This window comes from Grus americana, chromosome 21, assembly GCF_028858705.1.
Source record: "Grus americana isolate bGruAme1 chromosome 21, bGruAme1.mat, whole genome shotgun sequence".
NCBI lineage: Eukaryota > Metazoa > Chordata > Aves > Gruiformes > Gruidae > Grus > Grus americana.
Window position 1 is genome coordinate 3,300,394 of NC_072872.1, and position 22,916 is coordinate 3,323,309.

General features: G+C 36.5%; 1 protein-coding gene across 7 annotated transcripts in view; it reads right to left on the reverse strand.

The window, feature by feature from the left end:
* Nucleotides 1-22,916, reverse strand: part of VPS13D (vacuolar protein sorting 13 homolog D) — a 102,503-nt gene that overhangs the window by 46,888 nt on the left and 32,699 nt on the right. For 5 of the 7 annotated variants that reach the window (XM_054801004.1, XM_054801006.1, XM_054801005.1 and 2 more), the window contains 24 exons: nucleotides 21,354-21,619; nucleotides 21,043-21,176; nucleotides 19,978-20,133; nucleotides 19,165-19,390; nucleotides 18,231-18,305; nucleotides 17,301-17,507; nucleotides 16,767-16,856; nucleotides 15,622-15,762; nucleotides 14,312-14,434; nucleotides 13,585-13,659; nucleotides 11,136-11,241; nucleotides 10,332-10,484; nucleotides 9,580-9,715; nucleotides 8,510-8,557; nucleotides 7,621-7,771; nucleotides 6,761-6,971; nucleotides 5,427-5,674; nucleotides 4,553-4,744; nucleotides 4,037-4,163; nucleotides 3,098-3,240; nucleotides 2,123-2,253; nucleotides 1,702-1,877; nucleotides 1,449-1,572; nucleotides 377-612 (listed from right to left, as the gene is read on the reverse strand). In XM_054801004.1, the coding sequence (XP_054656979.1) occupies nucleotides 377-612; nucleotides 1,449-1,572; nucleotides 1,702-1,877; nucleotides 2,123-2,253; nucleotides 3,098-3,240; nucleotides 4,037-4,163; nucleotides 4,553-4,744; nucleotides 5,427-5,674; nucleotides 6,761-6,971; nucleotides 7,621-7,771; nucleotides 8,510-8,557; nucleotides 9,580-9,715; nucleotides 10,332-10,484; nucleotides 11,136-11,241; nucleotides 13,585-13,659; nucleotides 14,312-14,434; nucleotides 15,622-15,762; nucleotides 16,767-16,856; nucleotides 17,301-17,507; nucleotides 18,231-18,305; nucleotides 19,165-19,390; nucleotides 19,978-20,133; nucleotides 21,043-21,176; nucleotides 21,354-21,619 (3,675 nt within the window). The remainder of the gene's footprint in view (nucleotides 1-376; nucleotides 613-1,448; nucleotides 1,573-1,701; nucleotides 1,878-2,122; nucleotides 2,254-3,097; nucleotides 3,241-4,036; nucleotides 4,164-4,552; nucleotides 4,745-5,426; nucleotides 5,675-6,760; nucleotides 6,972-7,620; nucleotides 7,772-8,509; nucleotides 8,558-9,579; nucleotides 9,716-10,331; nucleotides 10,485-11,135; nucleotides 11,242-13,584; nucleotides 13,660-14,311; nucleotides 14,435-15,621; nucleotides 15,763-16,766; nucleotides 16,857-17,300; nucleotides 17,508-18,230; nucleotides 18,306-19,164; nucleotides 19,391-19,977; nucleotides 20,134-21,042; nucleotides 21,177-21,353; nucleotides 21,620-22,916) is intronic. The other 2 variants (XM_054801008.1, XM_054801007.1) reach the window with 1 other exon arrangement.

Here is a 22,916-nt window from a genome sequence, read left to right on the forward strand (position 1 = left end):
TCAAGTGGTTTTTATGCACCAAATGAAATTAAGCCCCTAGATGCAACCCTAAGCATCCCTGCTCTTCTCAGATCAGACACTGGGGTCACAGCGGATGCCATATGCTAAATCCTTCTCACTATGTGATAAAATAAACAACAGCAAACCGCACCTACAAAGCTAAGTTACTGCGACCAAACAAGGTAAGATACACAGCTTACAGACTGCCAGACTCAGCTTCTGAATTTTGGCGTTTCTTCTGCTAGCTACAAGGTTGACAAAAGTTTAGCTGCAACTGAAAAGCTTTCAAATGGCAACCATGAAGAGAACATCAATGTAAAGCCTAAAGAACACCATGAACATTCAAAATATTTTCATCTAATATATAAAGAATTACCCTGAGAAAGTATATGTAGCAGCAATATAAATGAAATTTTCATAGTAAAGCTGCTTGCTATCTTGGAAGTCATTCATGCTACAGATGATTTCTGAGGAGCCTGCCCCTTTAACTGTGAGCATTATAAAAGGAGGTAGAATAGGTTCATCCCACGCATAATCCAGAGAGGTCAGGGGCTTCACTTCAGTGTACAGTCTTGGCTCGACAACACCGTGCTGATTAAAAACAATTGGGACCTGTAACAGTTATGAAAGAGGATTTGGTTTCACACAGGAATTGTTAATCAGACAGATTTTTAGCTATCCTTTGTTCATTTTTCAGGAGTTGATCATTGAAACTTGTTCACTTCCCCCCCCCCCCCCAATGGTTTCATAGACATTTTCTTCTATCTGAGACCTCATTAAAGATAGTCTCAAAGGGATGAGAAATGTCATCTTTGCTTTTATCTGTCATCCGTGGTTCAAAAAGTCTTTAGTCCCACGGTAGCATCTCAAACCCTCCTAATCAAAACTAGAAGGCTCGCCCAGTTTAACAGTTCAGCACCAAAATCCAGAATGAGAACCAGTAACTATTAAGAGCTCTGTCTCCTGCTCAGATCACAAAACAGCCAGTAAGTTATTGTAAAATCTGCAAAGTAAATTCTCTGTTTTTTATAATCACTGACATGGAAGCCCAAAGACAGAGAGAAAGAAGTGGCAGCAGCCGCCCGAATTCTTTTTATCGGTTATTCAAGCGCTGAAAATAACACAGAACTGATTACAAACTATCACCCTAGCACAATTTTCTCATCAGTAATAACACTCTTCCTTGTAAGAATTTTAATGCACTCATGAAAGCCACAATGTTAGCACTATTATTTGAATAAGATACAGTAGCTGAGTACTACCAATTTTCACTAAAACCTCAGAAAATTACACTTATTATACACAAATACCTCTTGCTACACACACTTTCATTTTATTTCATTACGCAAGCTAGTCAGTTCCCTCTTCTAACAAATGTAAAAGAAGTCCTACTTTTCTTTTTTTACTAAAAAATAAAAGAAAAAAAGTGATTTTTTTTGCTCTCTTACCTTGGAAAAATTGTCTATGCGGAAAGGTGGAGGTAACTGATCCGTGTCACTGAATGCAATGCGGTATGTGGCTCCCTGAAGAGTAATTTCTACTCTTAGGAAGTAACATTTTCCCAAGGTGTCCCTGAACAAGAACAAAGAAGTGCAAGAAAGGTAAGCTTCTGATCTGCACTACCCGCAGTCATAAGTGTTAAACAGCCGCTTCTATCACAAAATGGAAGCATGCTACAGAAGATTTCTATATAATAGCTACCTCATATTAATATGGAACGAGTTATTTTTGTTGACCTCAAAGCCCCCAGACCAAATGCAGTTTGGGACATCCATTAGTCTCACGCACAATAGTTGATCATAATCGTTACGTGGCCAGTGGAACACGACACTGGAACCAGGAAGTGTGGAGATATAGCCGTCAGGATTGGATGTTCCCTAGTAATAGAAATGGTAAATACATATCCTATAGGTATTAAAAAAATACAGTATTAATCTATATACCTCTCAAATACAAACACAGCAATTATTGTTAAGTGGATGCTGGTATTAGAATAATGAGAAAGATCCTCATAACCAGCCAACAATACTGTAAAGTATAACGTTTGTGTTCTTTTTGGTTAGAAGATGCTATGACTGACTACAGCATTGTAGTAACAAGTAACAGAAAGGAAGCAGCTTACCCGACCTCTGGCAAATTCCCGCTGAACAAAGGCAAGCTTGTAGGTTGATTTGTTATCTAATAGGTAACGGGGTGCAAATGTTACCATGCATGTATCAATATAACGGCCTCTGCCTTTTTTAACATCAATACCTAGTAAGAAAAACAAAAATAAAGCTATTATTTACAAGAGAAAACAAAAGACATCTGCCATAATATATTTCACATAACAAAAGTTTTCTTGGGTTTCTGAGGTGCGCTGCTTCTGCTGTACCACTGTCATATTCTGACAATTATTTTAAACAGTAAACGTTTATGCCATCTGTTACCCTCTGTTTCTCAAGTGCAATTTAGAGATCATAAGCACTGAAGATAAAAGACCTCTATATTTCCAATCACAAGTAAATCCATGCAAGTAATTATTCCACTTTTAAACACAGGAAAAATTCCTCAAAAATCACTGTGGAGTAACTTCCAAACTCTGAAAATCTATCCTGATATTTAATTAAAAACTAAAACTTCTGAGGAAATTGTACTTTATGTATACTAGGAGCACAAGGAAGACAGAAGTTGCTCCTCCACATCAGCCTACAGAGGCACCACAAAGCAAAAACTACAGAAGTAGCACACAGCTGAACAGTTATAGTGTATAGACACTCGAAATTATCACAGTAATGCAGTGGGATTTCAAATGTACTTAGAAGTAAGATACAGGGGGAATAAAGACACAGAAATAGAACAGTTTGTAAATGCAGTTATTAATACTCAGTGATTAAATGTAAAAATAAAAATAACTGAAAACTGATTTTTAAACTAATGAAATTCAAAATAAAGAACTACTCAGAATAGTATTTTTTGTTTAATAAATTTTCTCTGGACCCTCAAAAGCCTTTAACAACATATGTTTCCCTGCTGTAATTGTTCCGTTTCTGGTGCCACTGACATCATGTCTTACCAAATTCTATGGTATTTCTCAAACGTTCCTATCAACACGTACCAATGTTATAAATGAGGCCTGGTCGGTTTCCATGTTGGATCACTTTAAGGGCTCTGACACCACTACCACCATCCAGGGAGAAACCCTGGCACCAGCCAGGCATACCTTCAGGATGAATCCCTTTTCCAACCCGCATTGTACAACTAAGGGTAAGAAAAAAACCACAAAGGTTTACTCATTTAAATGAGGGATCAGTTATCAACATGATGCTGATGATCAAACACACACACCCAGATACAAAAAGAATACCTGTGTTTTAATATAAAAGCATTAGAAGCCACAATAAATCTCTTTTTGAGTACTTCATTCTGCATTTCTGCCATAAGGTCAAGATTCAGTGACCACGTCACGTAAAAGGCCTGGTAATTTTCAGACACATTTCAGATAAATTTACTTTAAACACATTCTTATTTCTTATTTCCATGGAAAAAGCAAGTTCTCTCTTTGATGCCAATTAAAGTAGCTAAAAAGTTTCCTTTCCAAAATCCTGCCATTTCCTTCTACATCAGAATCACAATAGCTCTGTTGCATGTGGACTTACCTAGTAAGTGACTGCTGCTATTTCTCTATTAACATACAGAGTTTAGGGGTTTGGAGTGGGGTTATATAGTAGTAATAAAGTAACTTATACAACTCGGTAAGTCTCTTCAAAAAGGTTTTCGATTTTCTTACAAAAGAAGCATGACTTCAAAACATGCAAAAGAAAACCAAAGCAGCCTGCAGACACAATAGAATTAGCCAACCAAGGAGTTTTCAGTAGGAAGTGCCTAAAGATCCAATATCCTTATTTCAGTATTTAGAAAATTAGTAACTTAACAGATCATCTTAATAGGGAAAGGCTTTTCCTACATGATATTCAACTCAGCACTCAATTTTCTGCGAATTACTTTCATACTTTGTAAGGTTTCTCCTGTCTGCTCTTCTTGTGGTATTACTTACAAGTTTGGCTGTTCTTTATCAGCATAACAGAACAGAAGTGGGCTGAGGCTTCTAGCAAGCTCGTGCTCTTCAAATTGACCTGCAGCATCTGTTTTCGCATTATCTTGTCTGAAGATAAGTGGTAATCCTTTACGTAAACACAAAAAAATAGAGTGTCAAACTACACTTCACCTTTGCATTAATTGAGAATGGTAAAAACTACTTTGAATTAAGGAACAACCTAAAACATAGTGCCAATAGTCTGCATGCGTTCTCCCTCTCATTCTCCTTCGAACCTGTTTAACAGCCAGACCTACTAACAGCTGCAACCCACGGAGCAGTGTCTAAGATATCTGCTGTAACATTCATCAAACAATAGCTGCTGTCAATGTGTAAAATAAAATAAATATTCCTGCAACTTTAATTCCTCTTAAGTAGTGTGTAAAAGCACTTTTTGGCTAGAAAGCAAAACACTGCATGAAATCTTTATTTCCCGGTTCATGATTACAGCTATGAAAGAAATTACTGTAAACTTACCTGTTTTGTTGATTAACCAATATGGTGCTGAAATTAGTATTTTTAGAGAACCTTCAGCACGACACACAATCCTTATGGTTAAATTTAGCAGTCGTTTGTTGACATCATACAATCGCATCCGCACCATATAGTTTTGTGTCCCAGGAGGAATCAACAGCTCTTTGCAGACTGGGAAATTTTCTAGCAATACCCCTATGAAAACAAAACAAAACAAATCAAAATCAAACATTACTCACACAGAAACATTAGTTTCTGATAAGCATAAAGGTTGGTGTTTCATATGGCTTGGTCTTTCTGAATATTTCATATAGCTTACCCAGATTAATTTTTAAAACGGCCCAGTGTAGCAACCTCTGCCCTCATGAAGAAAGGCCTCAATTTAAGTCACAAGCAGCAAAAGAAGTTCTGTAAAGAACCCTGCTTAGGGCTAATTCCTGCTTTAGGCATCAGAAGTCCAGCCAGTGCTGAATAATTCCATATATACTCTCAACACCAACTTTTTCTGAAAACAGAAAAACCACCCAAAATGTTGGGAACTCATTTAATTTATTCCCTTCTTCATCACTGTTATCTCCAGTTTCCACTGTTATCTCCAGTTTCCACTGTTGCCACTCTCAGGAAAATGAGAAAAGAGCCGAATAAGGAACAGACTAAGACAGATGACGGGGAATGATGGCAATATTAGTATCTTTTTTGGATGTGTGCACTTGGTTATTAACTGTAAGAAGCCCTGCAGCTCAATGAAATAATCACATGAATGTTTTCAATTTTTTAATTTCTCCATTTTTGCACCATAGTTCCTTATACAAGAAACAGTTTTATTGAGGTACTCCTCTAGGAGGATCAGAAAGTGGTATCTGAAAAAGAACCTTACCAAGCTCAATGTTCTGAGATGTATCAGCTGTGTGCAACGCTGCCTCTTTGCCAGGTTTTAATGTCCCATTAATTGGCATTCCTTTAACATAGAACTCGAGTTCACAAGGTAGCAAGTTACAGATTACCACTGTTGGCAAGAGATAAATAGTATGCCCAGGCTGTCTGAAAATCTGTTTAGCACTGTCAGAAAATATGTTGGAAGGGACGTAATCTGGATAATTTTCTTTCTTGATAGCCACACAAAACCTGTGAAGGCAGACGTATGTGAGAAGTCAGTGAACTCAAAGGAATAACTGAACCCTGTTTTTTTATACTGCACTAGATCCCACAACATGCTGTAACAGCAGGATTGCCACCAAAACCAGCATTTAGAATTCTTCTCCACATAATCACTTTAGAGTTTGATTATAAGGGATTTTGTATTTATGCCTAACATTAAAACAGGAGTTTCCTGATTTTAAGCAAAGAATTAATTTAGTTGCCGAAAATTCACCTGTTCAGAGACCTAAAAAAAACCTGCTTTTACGGATTACCAGCTTTAAAACCAACTTCCATAAACTCACAGAAACATGTTATCAACTATTAATACTCAAAATCTCTTTTTAGTAAACCATAATAATGTTCTTAAACATAAACGCTAAATGTGTCCTTCTTCCCAGTAGATATATCCTTGCTTTGGCCACCTGACACTTCAGTTTTTCATCAGTTAAGGTAAAAAATTGAGTAAGTAAACCTTCATTTTAAATAATTCGTTAACTTTCTTCCCTGTGATACATTCAAAACCAGCAGTAACTATATAGTATGCAAAGGTCATTTCCTGAAACAACTTCCATAATCTCTATTCTAGTACTTCCTAAATTGAGAGCATCCCTAAATCCATCATATCAGATCACTACAAAATTCCATTAAGTCCTCACTATGCAGCAACATTTTTGGGCTTATAACAGAGTACAGGACATTCAGGACAAAGAATGAATATCTGCAAACACACTATGGCAAACCAGTCATTCTTCTCGGTTGGACTGACTAGATAATTTAACATAAGTCCACATTCTATTTTCTAACCTTTTCTTTTTTACAATAAATATTAATAGTGTGCTTACTTTTTATTCTCAGACATTTGCTAATAGGCACCGTCAAAGGGGCTTCAAGGAGCCCTGCAGAAACACAGCAGTTATGCTATCTCACTATTCAAGAGACCAAACAAAACATTCCATTGGACTGCAGAAGCTTTCACCTCTACATATTTTTTCCTGTTACTCACTCGCACGGCATTTCATTTATCAGAAGAGAATAACACAGCTTACAGAGAAATAATTAGGTCTTAATTACCTGAAAAATCTGCTGTTTTCAGACTCCATTGAATGACACTCTCGCTTGCTGCTACATACTTCTGCTGTCTTCTGCACATTAGTCCAATGAATTGGAGCCTTACAGAAAAAGACTCCCATTCCTTTGGGCCTGGCTTGCAAACGCCAAGATGTAAGGTGTAATGGAATAGCAAAGGAATCTCCTGGCATAACTGCTGGAAGAACTACAGGTTCTGCAACCAGAGAAGAAAACACACGTATCAAAACAGGCTGCTATACTGAAAAGCATAAAAATTTCAAATAGCAAGTCTCTAATTTTTGAAGCAACACATTTCGTTTTAACACAAAAGACTAGCTACTTTAGGTATGTTTCCATCACCAACCCATTGTTTTAAGCCCTATTAACAATCTGGTAGCAGGCAAATTTAGGTTTCTAAATCTGAAACTGGAAACAGACTAAAAATAAAAACTTCCTGGAATTCAAATTCTATTTCCTTGGATGCTTTAGTGAAAATGCTTATCTCAAAGACCTCATTCATTACATTTTGGGTACATTATCAGCATATCACTACATTTCTAGATTGCACCTTTGCATGCTCACACCTGAAATCTTCTAGACTACTACTGCTAAAAGATACCACATGCTACCTACAGAAATAAGATTCAGTCTTTACAGAGTCTCAGTTTTCTCTGTTTACCTGAACAAGAAGGAAAACCCCTACTGGGTCCTCTAGCTTACCCTGCTATCACTTTCTTCTTGAGATTAGCCATTTCCCCTTCAGGGAGGTCTACTTTGCTGTTAACCATTACAGGCAGTGGTGAATCTTCTTGGGGAGGAAGCTAAAGATTCCCCACAGTATGGAAGGAATATACAACACTTACTGTCTGGAGCAGAAGGACTGTCTAGTCTTAGTTCCATTGGTGTTTCCAGCTTGTTCTTCACAATCAAGGCTGAGCGCACTGTGATCACTTTCCGAGCACTACCTTCCATGGTAACTTCAAATACCACACAAACTGGAGGCAATGAAGAAAACTGGAAGATATTTAAAAGCATTAAAAAGCTCAGGTAATGATTATAACTAGAAGAGGGACACCTCAATTTTGAAGCAGTAACTGCTGGAGTAAAAACTTGCCAGCCACGTGCAACACCTAAGGCACACAAAGTTTCATAATAACGATTTATAATCCTGTACATCCTCATCAAAACACAATAAAACTAACTATGAAAAAGCAATTCTAAATAATATTAATTCCGTTATCTTTTTCAAAATGATGCAAGTTCAAATAAGAGCAACACAGATCCTAGAAGAACAGCTTATACGCTATCTATTACATTATTTTATAAACTCACAGAATTTGAATTCCAAGCCTCATATAATTAACAGTCACTCATCATTCCTATCTGTCAAAACTAAAAATAAGGTGGAGCTTTCTTAAAACATTCATATTTTCTTCAGTCTTAGCTGCCCTTCTACTGTAGTGTTTTATCTCCTACATTACACAAAGTCATTGCCACTTTGCTCCTGAAAACCCCATTTGATATGGGCTCACATGCTGGAATTTAAGACCCATTCTTCAAACAACCACTTACATGGATGAGGAATGGTAAGTCACGTTAAATACTTGTTCTGATTTGAAAGTTCATTTTGTTTGCTTGACTTTTGTTTCCTTTCTATCGAAAAGGTTCTAGAAGGATGGAAAAGCCAGTTCACTTGTAGAATTACACTAGTCTTATTTAAGTAGCTCTCAGAAAATGAAAATATATACTCACGTAAACTTGTGGATGTATTATATTTGTTCTACTTATTGGGCTTCCAAGCTGGGAGAAAAGTAAACAAGAAAGTTTAATAATCTTTTAAGACATTACTCGCAGTTGTAATACAGACCATTACTACAGAAGAATAAACAAAATACTTTCATCACTTTGTGTTTCTGATCTTCAATACAGCTTGGAAAACATGTCAGAACTGTATTAGCAAAACCTGTTTGTAATAGTGCCTTAAAAAGAAACGAAGCTGGAGGAAGAAGGTTTGTTTGGGGAAAAAAAAATAAAAAAGAAAGACAAAAGCTACAGAAGATGTTCCTGAACAGCAATTCTCATTAATTTGCATCCTTTTCCTTTTTTCCTTGAAGAATCAAGTTACAGAAAAAGATGATGCTTTCTATGTTTCAATATGAAAACATCAGAAAGATTCAAATAAGAGACTACTGGCTCTTGTCAGTAGTATCATTAAATTAAATTCTAATCCTGCTTTCCACCAAAAAGATCTCAATTTCCAATTTCTCCAGTGCTCAACCATTTTCAGTAGCTGGTCTCAAAACTTAACTAGTTTTGAAATCCACAAGATCATTTTTATCATTGAGCCTCAACCACCAACTGCCAGCCCACCGATTATTACAATTGCATTTTTCCATCATGACAAGTATATTTTGTCTAAGCAGCCACATATTTCAACAATCTCTAGGCTTACAGGAAATTGCCAGTGTTGTTTATTTTAAGTAATTTAAACACATGAAAAGCATTCCTGCAATAGAAGAAATAAAAGTAGCTGCTGAAATGCTATGCTGATATAAAGCTCAATCGTCATGAGTCCACATTAGTTCTGGCATTGGAAGCTCTGACTGCTAAGCACAGACTAACTGCTGACTACTCTGTTTGTGCTTTTGTTATGCATAAAACTGCCAGTTAGGAACTCCAGCATCTCCAAACTCTCTCAATTCAAGCTAACTGGAAAGAAGACAATCAGAGAGCAGCAACTTCTTTAAAATCAAAATCTTGGAGACATCATGACTCTCAAATTACAGATTCTATTAAAATTAACACTCCAAATCAGAACTTACAGTAGAAGAGGATGAGTTCTTATCTGGTGCAGCATATCGGAAAAATGTTCCAACTTTGTCTACAGATACCGGACTGACTTCTTCCCAGCCATTTACTCTCACTTGCAACTGATGAATTCTTAGATCATGTGTGTGCCTACCAGGTTAGATCAAGTTAAATTACTATTAAGCATTATTATACAGTGTAAACACCAAATAGTTCAAACCAAGAACATCCTCTGGATTCTGAATAAAGAATCTCACTGAAGCATTTAAAAAAAAAGTCTGAAGAGCTTTTCCATTTCATAAAGACAGACCTGATTTTACATCTGTTCAATTATTCCACCTTCCCTAATGAACACACAGAAGTACAACTATGTCATATAAGCAAAAATAAAAGCATGCTCCATATTTGTTAACAAGTTCTTCTAGTTCTTAACACTGATAATGCTTATGCTCAACAACCAACACCCTCCCCAGTCCTTTAGAATAAAGGACATATGATTTGTAATTGAAGCCCCTCAGTCTTTATAAAAGCTCACAATGATCCAACTCACATCTGCCACCAACAGCAATATATGCTGCTTACTAGACAACTGATAATTTTACTGTATACGTGAGTTTTAAATATGTAAAACCAAAACATTAACAGGAGATTTAAAAAAAAAAAAATCTATTTTTTATTTAATATCTGCTAGTGTCCTCACACCTATGATCCTATGTGTTCCATATACGAGTGTGTCAAAACACATCTCGCAGCCTGGTCCCTTCACCTGTGTCTGAGTTTCCCTCTGGCTTCAAATTCAAAGGGAATTTCCTCCCCTGTGATAACTTCTTGCCATTCACTGACATTATGGGCATCATCCAGCAATGTCCCGTTTTCCTCAGGAACAACACCTGGACTCCCACTGTGAGACAGCGCAGCCCTGTGAAGAGAATGATAGCATTTTACAAACTGACACAATGACTACTTCGAGTAACCAGTGCTTTTTAGTCTCCCTCAGTCTTTAGAAGTCCTACAGTAAATACACATACATCATGAATATATCTGACCAGTTTTCAAATTCTCTTGGGTCTCTTGAAAAAAAAATATCTTCTTTTTAGTAGTAAAACTATCTCACTGTCAAAGAAAAGGCTCTTAACTAAGACAGAAGGGGAGTTGCCTATGTGTCTCTGGGAGAAAAGCAGGAGAGGGACTGTTTACAAGGGCGTGTAGTGATAGGGCGAGGGGTAATGGCTTTAAACTAAAAGAGGGTAGATTTAGATTAGATATTAGGAAGAAATTCTTCCCTGTGAGGGTGCTGAGGCCCTGGCACAGGCTGCCCACAGAAGCTGTGGCTGCCCCTGGCTCCCTGGCAGTGTTCAAGGCCAGGTTGGATGGGGCTTTGGGCAATCTGGGCTAGTGGAGGGTGTCTGTGCCCATGGCAGGGGGGTGGAACTAGATGGGCTTTAAGGTCCCTTCCAACCCAAATCAGTCTGGGATTCTAAAACAAAAGCACTGAAAACAATAGGGTTTGGCTGACATGTTAGAGAAGCCAGACAAATATTGTCCAAGTGATCCCACAACAGCTCCTTACCGTGTAGGTGTTGTAGTTAGGGTAGCAAACCACAGAGTGCATCCAGTATGATTTCTTAGAGCAAATGGGACAAATGGCTGTCTACGTTTTGGAGTCTTCATTTCAGCTATAAAACAGAATAAAGATTTGTCTAAATGCTTACGAGAGAAGCATTCATCAGATACTAACATAGGATGAGACACAATGGCTGGAAAAGCACAACCTGCACTAACTAAAGAAAAACAGACCAAAGAAACAGGACAACAGATTACTAAAAACATTTAAAAATTTAGTAACTATTATAGAAATGGTACACAGCAAACAGAATACCTTCCCTACATCAACTCCCCAGGAACTGATCTTAATCTACATGTTCTTTTGTTTCTTCATATCAAGTCTTATAAAAGACTGCCTCCAGTTATAACTAACAGGTAGAAAACCTAACTAAAAACCCAATCATCATCGGTAACTTTTCATGTACATCCCAATGCTCATAAAGTATTAAACACACATTCACTTGGAACTAAGATTTATGCTCTATTTAATGTGATGAACACAGGATTATCTGGTACCCTTTCAGTGGACTTTTATCCTCAAAGACTGAACAAGTAGAAACATTTTCCTATACAGGATAAAGCCTAGTTTAAAAAAAAAAAGTATGAAAAATAATTTGAATGCAACCAAAGGTAATCTGGTTTTGTTAAAATGCTGGGATAGCAAAACCCCAGAACAAGAAACTTCACCTACCATGTTTGACTTTTTTCAAGTGTGCATTACTAACAAGCACACCAGCATTACTCTTGTCTTCCATACTGCAGTACATCATATCTGTGAAAATACTTACTGTGTTTGGACAGAAAAAAGGCCCCGCCAAACTCCAGTAACTACTTAAAGAAGATAAATGGCTGCTCCCTAAATACATACATCTTTTTGTATGAGAGAAGTAGAAAGAAGGCACACACAACAAATCAGCTGCTTAAAGAAAAGGTAATACAGGAATTAAATCTATTCCACAGAATTTATCTGCAGTCACTCCAAAGGCTGACTGATAGCAAGTTGAAGTACTTCATGTTCTGAGACCCACTCACCCCAGTTAGACATGCATCTAAGAATAACTTCAGCACTGGTTTATAGAGACAAGAAGGGATAATGCAGGGTGGGTATAAATTTTTGAGGGAGTTACTGATGATTCCTATATACCTTACATTGACATGGGGACTTAAATCTGATCTCTCTAAACTTTACAGAGAGAGTTCTTTCCGATTAAATGGCAGGAAGATGAAATACTTGAAAATGAAAACTCTGATTTTTGCCAACTGCAAATAAAACAATCTTTTTAGTGTTGAGCTTGACTTCATACAATTTTTTGGCTAGCTCAGGTTCTACAAAATGATGGACCAGAGCCACGTGAACTTTCAGTCTGACATTTAATCAATTGCCAATTTATTTTTTGAGACTTTAAAAAAGAATTGTTGGGACAATGGCCTGATTTTCAAAAGAAAACATAACGTAAAAGTTGCATTTTGAGACTACTGCCTGAAAATAAAGACTACCATTACAAGGAGGGGTTTTTTTCCGTAATTCATTTAGTCGCAACACCCACTAAAAGCCATGCAATAAATATTAAGAGGTTTTGTTGGTTTCTTCACCAAAAAAAATTCTGAAAAATACTTCAGAAAAATAAATCATTCCATCATTTTTCTTTTTTTTTTTTTTTTTTTGAGATTTTTAAACATCTATGAACTGTCTGCAACCACTCAGAGAAAATGTTTGTAGAAGATTTGTAGAAAGCTTTCTCTCCTCCCATTCAGCAACTTTTCTACAGGGACAATATATTTATCAAGTGAGCTGGTCTGTCTTCCATAACATCACAAAATCTTACAAAATAAAAATTTGGAAGAAATCTTAAACTGGGTTTTACCCAAAGACTGTACTGTCGTATATAAAACAAACAAATTAACAGGATATTTATTAGAAATACCTTACTGAAAACAGATTGTTCCTTCTGAAGGAATTATAAAGTATTAAGTAGCTAAATATATATGCTGAATCAAGCATAAGTATGTATATCAAACATACCACTGGATATTTTTAGATTATAAAAGAAAAAATCTTGTTATTTTATTAGGCTATTTTCAATCACAGTATGCTGTCTCTCTAGAAAAGGGACATTGAACAGCCAACAATTCATAAACCTTCCTCAAAAAGACAGTTTTCCTACATAGGATTAGTTACACTTCTCCCTTCTTTCCTGAAGGGCCCAGAGAGGAACATAAGAGAAAGACAGGATGAAATGCTAAATTAATCAGCTTAAAAGCAAAGTAGCTGTTATGTGGTTTGGGTTTTTTGCTTGTTTGTTTTAAATCTAGAGGCCAATCTACCAGCAAGTCACACATACAACACAGTATTTATTGTACAAGAGCTTTCCAAAGAAGAAAAAACCCTTTTGGCTCTCTCTGCTATACAGTACCTCTAGCATAGATTTGATGCTCTAGGTTAGTCAAACTGGCTGTACTCCTAGTTCTAAGGTAGACAAGAGGAAGGCCTGGCAGACAGGAAAGACAAAGTTAGCAGGTAAGAAAACCCACACAAATACAGGCAGACTCTTCCCCATCATGCATCAGGAAAGATACAGACAGTTGGCATCATGCAATCAGTGTATGAGTCTCTACTGATTTGCTTATACTAAGTTGGCATTTGAATTGCTAAAATTTCTTCCAGAATTAACCCTGAGAGAAAAGAAGCTGAAAAGACATGCCACATATCAAGAGCTATTACTTAAAGAATTGTTTCACAAATATAACAGCATTTTTTCCAGAAACTCAGTCATTTAGGTCTTTGGGGGTACAGAAAGAAAAAAGATCACCCCTAAACTGCACACATCCTAAACTCAATACTCTTATTTAATGTTTGACAGGATCATCACACATTAACTGAAAAAGCATGACAAAAAAAAAAAAAAAAGCAGAACTAGCTGTACAAAGTCCTCACTCAAAGCTAAGTAGCCAGAAAGGTTTTTGGTTTTAAAGAATGGAACACAACTGAACAGAAAATAGCATGTTTGATTTTTTTGCCAAATAGCTCTAACAATTCATTGTGCGCTATGAAAACCAAATACTTATGTTTGTAATACATTAGACAGATGACTATGTATGTCAGGACTGTTTCAAATAAAGCATGATTAATGAGTATCATACTCTGCCCAAAACACGGCGGATCCACCGAAGAGCCCATCCAGTCTTCTGAACTGATTACATTCAATTCTTTGTCCTGTTTACAGTAATCTTCCATCCATGACCGCTTGGTACATGTGTATTGTTCTGGAGGAATACAAGCAGAGACAGTGAATGTCTCCAAGGTGGCAGTAAATAAAGTAATTGAAAAGTATGTTAGATTCATAACACTAAAGTACTTCACTTGAATGGCAGAAGTTTTACTTCACTGCTTTTTCTATCAGCCTCTCACGTAAGTTAAAGACAAACAACAGCTCATGAAATCACAGCAGTGTCTTCAAAACCAAGTGGTTTTAGATTCTTAAGATTTTTCTTTTTAAACTTTCAGTGGAATTCCCTGATCTTAAGATATTCCTGTGGCAATTTAAGAGCTCTCCCTGAGGAGGCAATTAACCTTAAATATTTTCATGTTAGATACAGTTTCTAATATATATTTTTTTAAGAGGTATATATTCCTGCATAAATATCAACACACCAACAGTCTTCTGACACAGTATTAATCATAAACTAGTCTTACTACTTGTTATCACCAGTATTAAAAAGCATCATGGGAACCCTTATGTATCACTGATTTGCATCTTTTCCTCCCACCTTCTGCCATCCCCACAGGAGAAAGGAATGAATATTCAAGGAACAAGGAAGGCTCTTCTGTTACATTTGCAAGCTCAGCCATTTACATTTTGTTATTATGACCACCAAATTATTCAGTTTTGCATACAGAATAAGCAACCATATTTCTGGGAAATGCACACAATCATACTCTCACAACACAGAAGCTTACATAAAGTTTGAGTTAATGATGAACAAAATATTTTGATTTCCTGAGGTGGGAATTGACAGCTCAGGGTTTCAGAGACTGCAGAACTGAAGTGAGTAGCTCCCCACTAAGCCTGTCAATGTACTGAAAAATGATGAGCTTATCAAAATATTTTTAAGTAAAGTATGGAAAGTTTAGATGAAAGCCTGTTTCTGATTAAAAATAAATTTCAAATAACATATGAATTTGATAGAATTCGTATGACCAGAGAAAGAATTCCTACTAACCTTTAAAATACGTAGCTCATGTCTTTACACTTTCACAGTATCTGATAAAATACAGGCTGCCTAAATGCACACCTGTGTAAAATATCATGTGAAGTATCTAGGGACCTGTGCCAAATCTCCCTCTCTCCATCTATGGGAGACCAGCAGGACTCAATTAGAAATGTCTGTCATTTTCAGTACAGTGAAAATTAGCCTGTATAGCGATGCTCTCAGGGAATATTCCTACATACCTATGAAGACAGAGGTAATGTTTATATCCAAACGGTTTTCAGCCTTTACTTCCAGCTTCAGTCGCGAAGGGTGGAGGCGGCTCGAAGCTTGTTGCTGCCAAGAAACTGAACATGGCCACGGCTCAATGAACGGCTCCCAGCCTGAGAACAAACAGAAAATGTCACATGTATTACACATTCGAAGGCCACATTGGAATGCTGTTTACACACCTAAGTATTTAATAATGCAACTTTAATAATGAGATCCCTTACTTTCAATTTGCCTTCAGGATGAACTTGTAAGTGTACAAATTTAATTGACTAGCTAATACAAAGTTGCTCTAGCTCCTCCATTTAAACCAGTATATCCTATATACAGGGTCTTGCAGAAATATCTTAATTCTGAGGAAAGCATTAGAAAGCAATTACAGCTTCATACTGAAGCTGGCTGGAACTAAGTTATCTGAAATAGTTTTGAAAATTATTTTCACACAACTATACATATGTTGGTTGCCTATTCAGTATCACAGAAGACAAAGGTCTAAAAGCTATTTAAAAAAACCAACCCTATCTATTTTTAAATATTGACAGATAATTCCTGAGGTGGTTGTCACCAATTTTATAACAGAAAATTTAGTTTCTCAATTCAGAGAAAACACACAACTAGATTATTTCTTTTGTCAGTGTCTGACCTGTATTAAGGCATAATTTGCTTTTTTATATCTAAAATATAAATTATGATGGTCTACTTATGTTAATCCATTGTCTTCAGCCTAATCGCTTACCCTCATGTGCTTTTCTTTCCTGAAATAAGTAACAAACCGAACGCATCAAAACAATTAAATACTAAAAAAGGAAAGTGAATACAGAGACAGCTAGTTACTTAACTGTCATGTTCCTGGATAACCTCTTCATGCAATTACATTTGAAAACCTAAGTGCAACTTTTGTATCAGCAATCTCTCTACTTTGCACATCCCTCCATCTGATATCAAGGATATCTTGTCTAGGATCACGGGTTCTCACACACACACACGATTGCAGAAGTTAGCCTTTCACATTCCCTTATATGCATTTCATGTTGGGTGAATTTCAGGCTACTGTTAGTAGGCAAGGTTGTTTTCCTGAACTTAAATAAAGAAAACAACAACCCCCCCAGCATTTCACCTGATAGCTCACGATTGTAATAATCTCCAGAGAGGGTAAAATGAGCGTAGCCTTCAGGGTTGGCTCTCAAATGTTGGAGAAAATTCAAACCTACAGGAAAAAAGTGAATGTTATACTAATGCAAAACAATCAAGTTTCCTGTTTTCGTGAAATAAGTAAGCAATGGAAGGTTTAGTCTCATCTTTCAAATTTAAATGGTACAAAAAGCATATATAATACCCTTCAAATAACATTTGCAGATGGCCCTGCTTTACAACACTGAACCTCCCAAGAATTCTGCTCGGGACAGATTACATTTGTTTTGTCATTTATAAAGGGGAAACCAGAATCTTAACCCTACAAAGACTTCTCAAAAACAAAACCAAAACAAACAAACAAACCACCAATAAAACCCAAAACCACACACAACAACCACCACCACCAAAACAGTCAGTTGAAATTTCACAAGTCCTAAGAAACTGGACCATGGTGGTTAACTCACACAGTAACCAACAGTACTTTTATGCAACTCACACAGCAAAACATGATACTCACATGAAAAGTTTAACTCAGCAAGGGGAACATCACAATCCATGCAGTCATCAATAAAGCAAATGCATATACTTTCTGCTTTTATTTCCACTCCAGAGATGAACTGAAAAGGCATAATCCCGTGGCTGTCTCGACCAGAAGAGGTCAGGGAAAGTGATTTCAAAGGTTCAGCATTCTTAAATAACCAACTTGCTGCTTTTTTCAAGTCACCTTAGATAAAAACAAACAACCAATCGATCATCATCTACTTCCTCAATGAAATGTACTTATTTAAAAAATGTACAGAAGCAAACTAATTCCCTCTCTCAAGAGGTACAGCAAGACATCAGCAGTACCTTGAATGTGTTCTATTTAATAACATGAGAAGATTATAAATACATTTCTTACTCTTAGAAAATACCAGTGTGTTTTGAAGTTTGCAAATTGAGCGGCAACATAATATAAATCTATGTTAATACTACAAATGCCTATAAATAAGGTGGGAAACATGACAGCATTAAAGAAAAAGAATCACTTGTCTTAAAGTGTCATCTTCTTTTCATGTATTGCATGTAGAAGTAGGTAAAACACATTATTCAAAAAGGGAGAGATGAAAACACATGCTCTAAAGAGATGGATAATAGCAAGAAATAGGTATACCATTAAAAGAAAAAAAAAAAAAAAAACAAACCATGACCCAAACCCCCAAACAAAAATACACTCACACGCCCCACACCTGATGTCCCAAAAGGCAAGAAGAATCTTTGGGGGTTGGGTTCTACACAGCAGCAGAACAGAAAATTAAGAATGCTTAAGATTACTTGGACTCTGTGTTGGCATGTAAAGATGATGATGTCTGTGCATCAGCTACCTTACAGTCCGGAAGTTTTTACTTAGTTGCAAGTTAAGTAATATGAACAATCTGCAAGGCTAGCTAAGAATATTTGAGGTTACCTTGGCAGATCCAAAGAGCTTTACGACAATCTTCCATACTGAACCCCAGTTCCTGGAGGCAAGCCAGCTGTACCTCTATAATTGAACAGATAACCAATCATAAATGCTTGACAGTTATCTACTTGTTTTCATTTCTAAAATTAAGATATATCTGTATGAAAAATGGGGGTTTGTTTGTTTAAGACTGCAATTGTAGAAAAAGCATTTGGTTCAGCGCCACTTTAAAAAAAAAAAAAAAAAAGCCTGAAAACCAAACCCCCAACCCATAATGTTTACATTCTGGAATACATGGGCTATTTTTATTCTCCTACAGGAAGTCAACCTACTCCACGAATTTCAGTTGGGACTAAAATTTTTTGTGTAAACTAACCCTCCACTCAGAACACAATTACTTATTTACTTTGAACTCCCCACATGACTCTCAAGTGCAGTAGCAGAGAATAGTCTTTTTCACTAGTGTGTATTTCCTCATTATCGTCAGGTGGTGTTTCCAACCACACACAATTTTTAGTTTGTAAAAGAGCAATGTTACCAAAAAAGAAAAGATTGCTAGACGTGAAGAGATTACTAGTCATTATGATGGTTTCCATTTCACTATCAGTTTAATGAGTTTGAAAGGGTGTCCCCTCTCCCCCTGTAAAAGGTTGCTACCTAACAAGTACTCCATCATAATGATTTACAATAAGAAGCAATGCTAAATAAAACTTAATATAAAACAACCCACTGTCATACTAGAAGCAGAAAGAAATGAATGAAAAAAAATCTACTTTTTTAAAATATCATCAGTATAATGGTATCATCAGATAATTCAAAGCAATGAAGGGCTTTACACGATGAAGATATGAACATCTTTTGTGATAAGCATATGGTCTAGCTTCCCACTGCAGAAACCTCCTTTAGATATAAAGAATGGCTTCAGCAGTTAAAAACTTACCAAGAACGGGATCCAACACACGTTTGGATGGCACTCTGTTTTCATGTGTCAAGGGAGAAGTCTCATTCACCAGTGCTAAACTGGAAGGATTAACAGTATTTTCAGCAATCGATACAGTTGAGTCAGGCATAGCCGCACTAGTCTGTTGAGGAATTGACTTGGCAATCGCCAAGAACAGCCGAACATCATTGTAGGACAGTCTGATATCCAGTGCTTGCAACTGAATCTAAATGAAAAATTAAAAAATAAGATTCAGTTACCTTTCTCTACATATTTTTCTTGTACGCTTTGGATATTAACAAAGCTTTTCCCAAAGGAAGACAAAATTTAATATTAAAATCTGATGACCACACTGTTTTAAAGCTCCATTAATAAAAGTACCAAACTTGTTATTATCTACTCAAAACCAAAACCATTAGAAGCATCTATCGGGGAAAAAAGGGTTTTCCTTTGGTATAATGGTAAAAAGATGTCTCTAAATAGATTTCCTCTCTAATTAACACTAACAATGGGGTACAGAAAACAGACCTTTTTCTTTCAGGTATTAGTAACTAATGTCTACATTATCAGCCCACTTTTCCCCCCCACTATTAATCTCTGTAATATATCCCAGAAATCAGTCCTTTGTTACCACTAAGAGTACTTTCTCCCTGCTTGTATCTTCGCCTTTTTCACTTCAGGAAAAATTTACCTTATTCTTTTCTTATACATTTGAAAGTATTCTATTGAATCTTTGAGCACAAAAAAACCTGTGCAAGATCATGATCTAGTATTCTCTACTGCATAAAGTTTTATGCAGGCTTTTAATATTACCTCTAGAATAGGAGGAAAATCCTCACTATTGAAAGCATCCAACAGTCCCGAACCACTTGGGTAGGAAGCATTCCCAACGAGTTCCATCTGAATTTGTACTGGATCAATAATTGACAGTGCAGTCTCTTGCTCATTTCCTAACCGGCATGAAAAAACCTAAAAATTAAAAATAGTGTTAAAAAAATTAGGAACTGGCAGAACCTTGAAATCAAAGACTATCACAAAGCATGAACTATAGCCATGAACTAACTGTTCTCCACAGACAACTCCTTTGTAAACTTTAAGAGAGCAGAGACTCCAAAATCGTTCCAGACTATCCATTCCAGTGCCCAGCTACGCTGCAAGTTCAGGAAAAGAGATTCTGATACGCAGCCAAATATTCTCTAAACTGCTAAGCTTAAATCCACTACTCCTATCATGGAAAACACTTTGTTCTTTGGTCTACGATAACAATTTAGGATTTACCACATCTTTGCCCAGCCTCTTCTTCTGAGCAAGTTCTTTTAAACTTTCCCAATATATTATGTACCCCTCAATTCTGAGTGTTCTTCTTGCTCTCCTCTCAGTTCTTCAGAGCTTCTTCAGCCCAGTTTCCCCAAGACCGGCCAGAGCACTCCAGCTGTGGTCCTACTCTGCTAAATAGGATGCAAGGAGCACTTTGCATATTCAAAATTCCTACATGCCACTTGCACATTCCAGTGGCATGATGCTGCTTGTTCACCTCACGTCAGCTACGATGACAGCTTGCAGGTCTTTGCTGACCATGTGGGCTTCTGTCTACCCAGTCACTCAGCTTTCAATTAATTTGCCAGTTCATGACTGGAAGCTAGACTAAGTAACTAGCAATATTTTGTGATTACAGTCAAGTGTTTCAATGTCTTAACAGAAACAATATAAACCCATTCTTAAAACTGCTGTAGGAATGAGAGCATCTCATGAGGAATTAACAAACTTCAAGAATCATCTATGGACTACTCCTGTTGTGTATATATATTTATAGTAAAGTATCTTCACTAGTTGCTCTAATTTTAGATGTTTTACAAAAGCAAATTTATTTCTTCTTACCTCAATGCCAAACAAACTACCAGAGAAGGGACGATCTAACAACTTGGGCTTGTAAGTGAGAACAGTAGTCCCCTTCAAAATAATTGCATTGGTATCAAAACAAGACATGTCTTCAACGACCACAAATTCAGTTCCTTAACAAAACAAAACGACAAATAATAAACAAGGCAATTGGAAATACTAATAAGGTATTTTATGCATTTGTAGCGGGTTTCTTGATTCTCCACCCCTTAAAGGACCAGTTTTTCCACTGGCACACGGCTTTTACTCAGAAAAGCTCCTAAAAAAGCACTAGAGAAGAATACATTTACCTGTCACATTAACCTTAACTTCCAGTTGTTTTTCTGTAGACACATGTAGCGATGAACGTTTTGTAACTACTCCACTTTTCACTGTTTTTGGAACTACAGTTGTTTCACTGCTGTAAGTGTGTTGCCGGGAAGAGAGGCGATTTTCCCGCTTTTTGATATCTCCAGGAGTATATAAAAAGTCATGAACAAGTAACAACCAGTCAAATATTAGAAATACACGAAGATTGTTCAGAACAACTGTGAAACTGGAGGAATCCTTAGTAGACCTTTAAAGAAGAGAGAAGCACACATACGAACCTTACGTCTCGCATATATTTAAGATGATGCAGAAAACTACCCAGTATCTAGCAAGTAAGAAGCATCTGGAACTTTACAGGAATACACTTAGTTTACAGAGTGTCTGGCCTTTAAAATACACATATATATATTTAAACAGATTGAAATTCATCAAGTTGCTGTACCCACAGAAACCCAACAGATCTTAACTGCATGAATTCTAAGCTGTAATGATACAAAAGATGAATTGAAAAACTATGTAACAAGACATTAACTTATAAAATCTCCTTTAATACATTTACATTATCGATATTTGCAAAGTCTCAAATTTCAAACCTGATCTTTTCATTATTATTTTACATCTGTTTGGTATGAAATCTAACGTACTGCGTGTGAAATTCAGACCTGGCTCCACATCTCTCTACAAGATTAGACGTACAATGTGTTTCCTCACACACCCTGACAGCATTTTGCAGCACAGGAAGCTTCTTTGTCATTCAGAAAAAATGCTAGCCTTACTGAACTTTTAGCATCACATTTTGAATATCTGGCTAGGAGGGATAAAAGTGTTTGGCTTCATGATCTGGAATACCAATTATATTTGGTCATGATAACTGGAAAATAATCTAAGTGCTTAAATATCATGAAACAGTTTTATATCCAACACATTCTGAACTACAAAATCTCTGAAGAACCGTAATTCCTTTGTGAGAAACAGCCTGCCTGCATTGCTTCCAACAGTAAAAGCCTTTAACCCTCCCTGGCTCTCCACGATATTTCCAAAAGGCACGAGCCAGTATAACACTATCACTGAGCTCTGCAAAAGCTTACATCTAGTGCCAAGGATGCTCTCACCAGTAAAAATGTAACACATGTTTATGTGGCTAAAATTTAAAAGCACAACAGTTGAGAAGAAAATTCCTGAAACTATCGCTCATAAACCAGATTAGCTATACTGTACAAACTAACCTCCAATCTAGGCAGATAGTGGATCAACAGTTACATGAAACCCTATTTTTTTTTTTATATCCCATGGCATTTTAGTTTTATTTGAATCAAAATCTTGGTGTCTTTCTGAACACAGACTTATTAAGTACTTAAAATCATCACGCATTTTCCAAATCTACACAACAAATTTCTCTCAATTGCATTTGTTTTTCATGAACAAATGTCTTCAAGATTTTCTACTGGACTAAAACAGTTCTCAGATTTTTTTCTACGTCACTTCTACAACTGCTTCAGAAGGTATGACGCTTATAAAAGAGTTAGAAAGCTGAGTTTGATCAG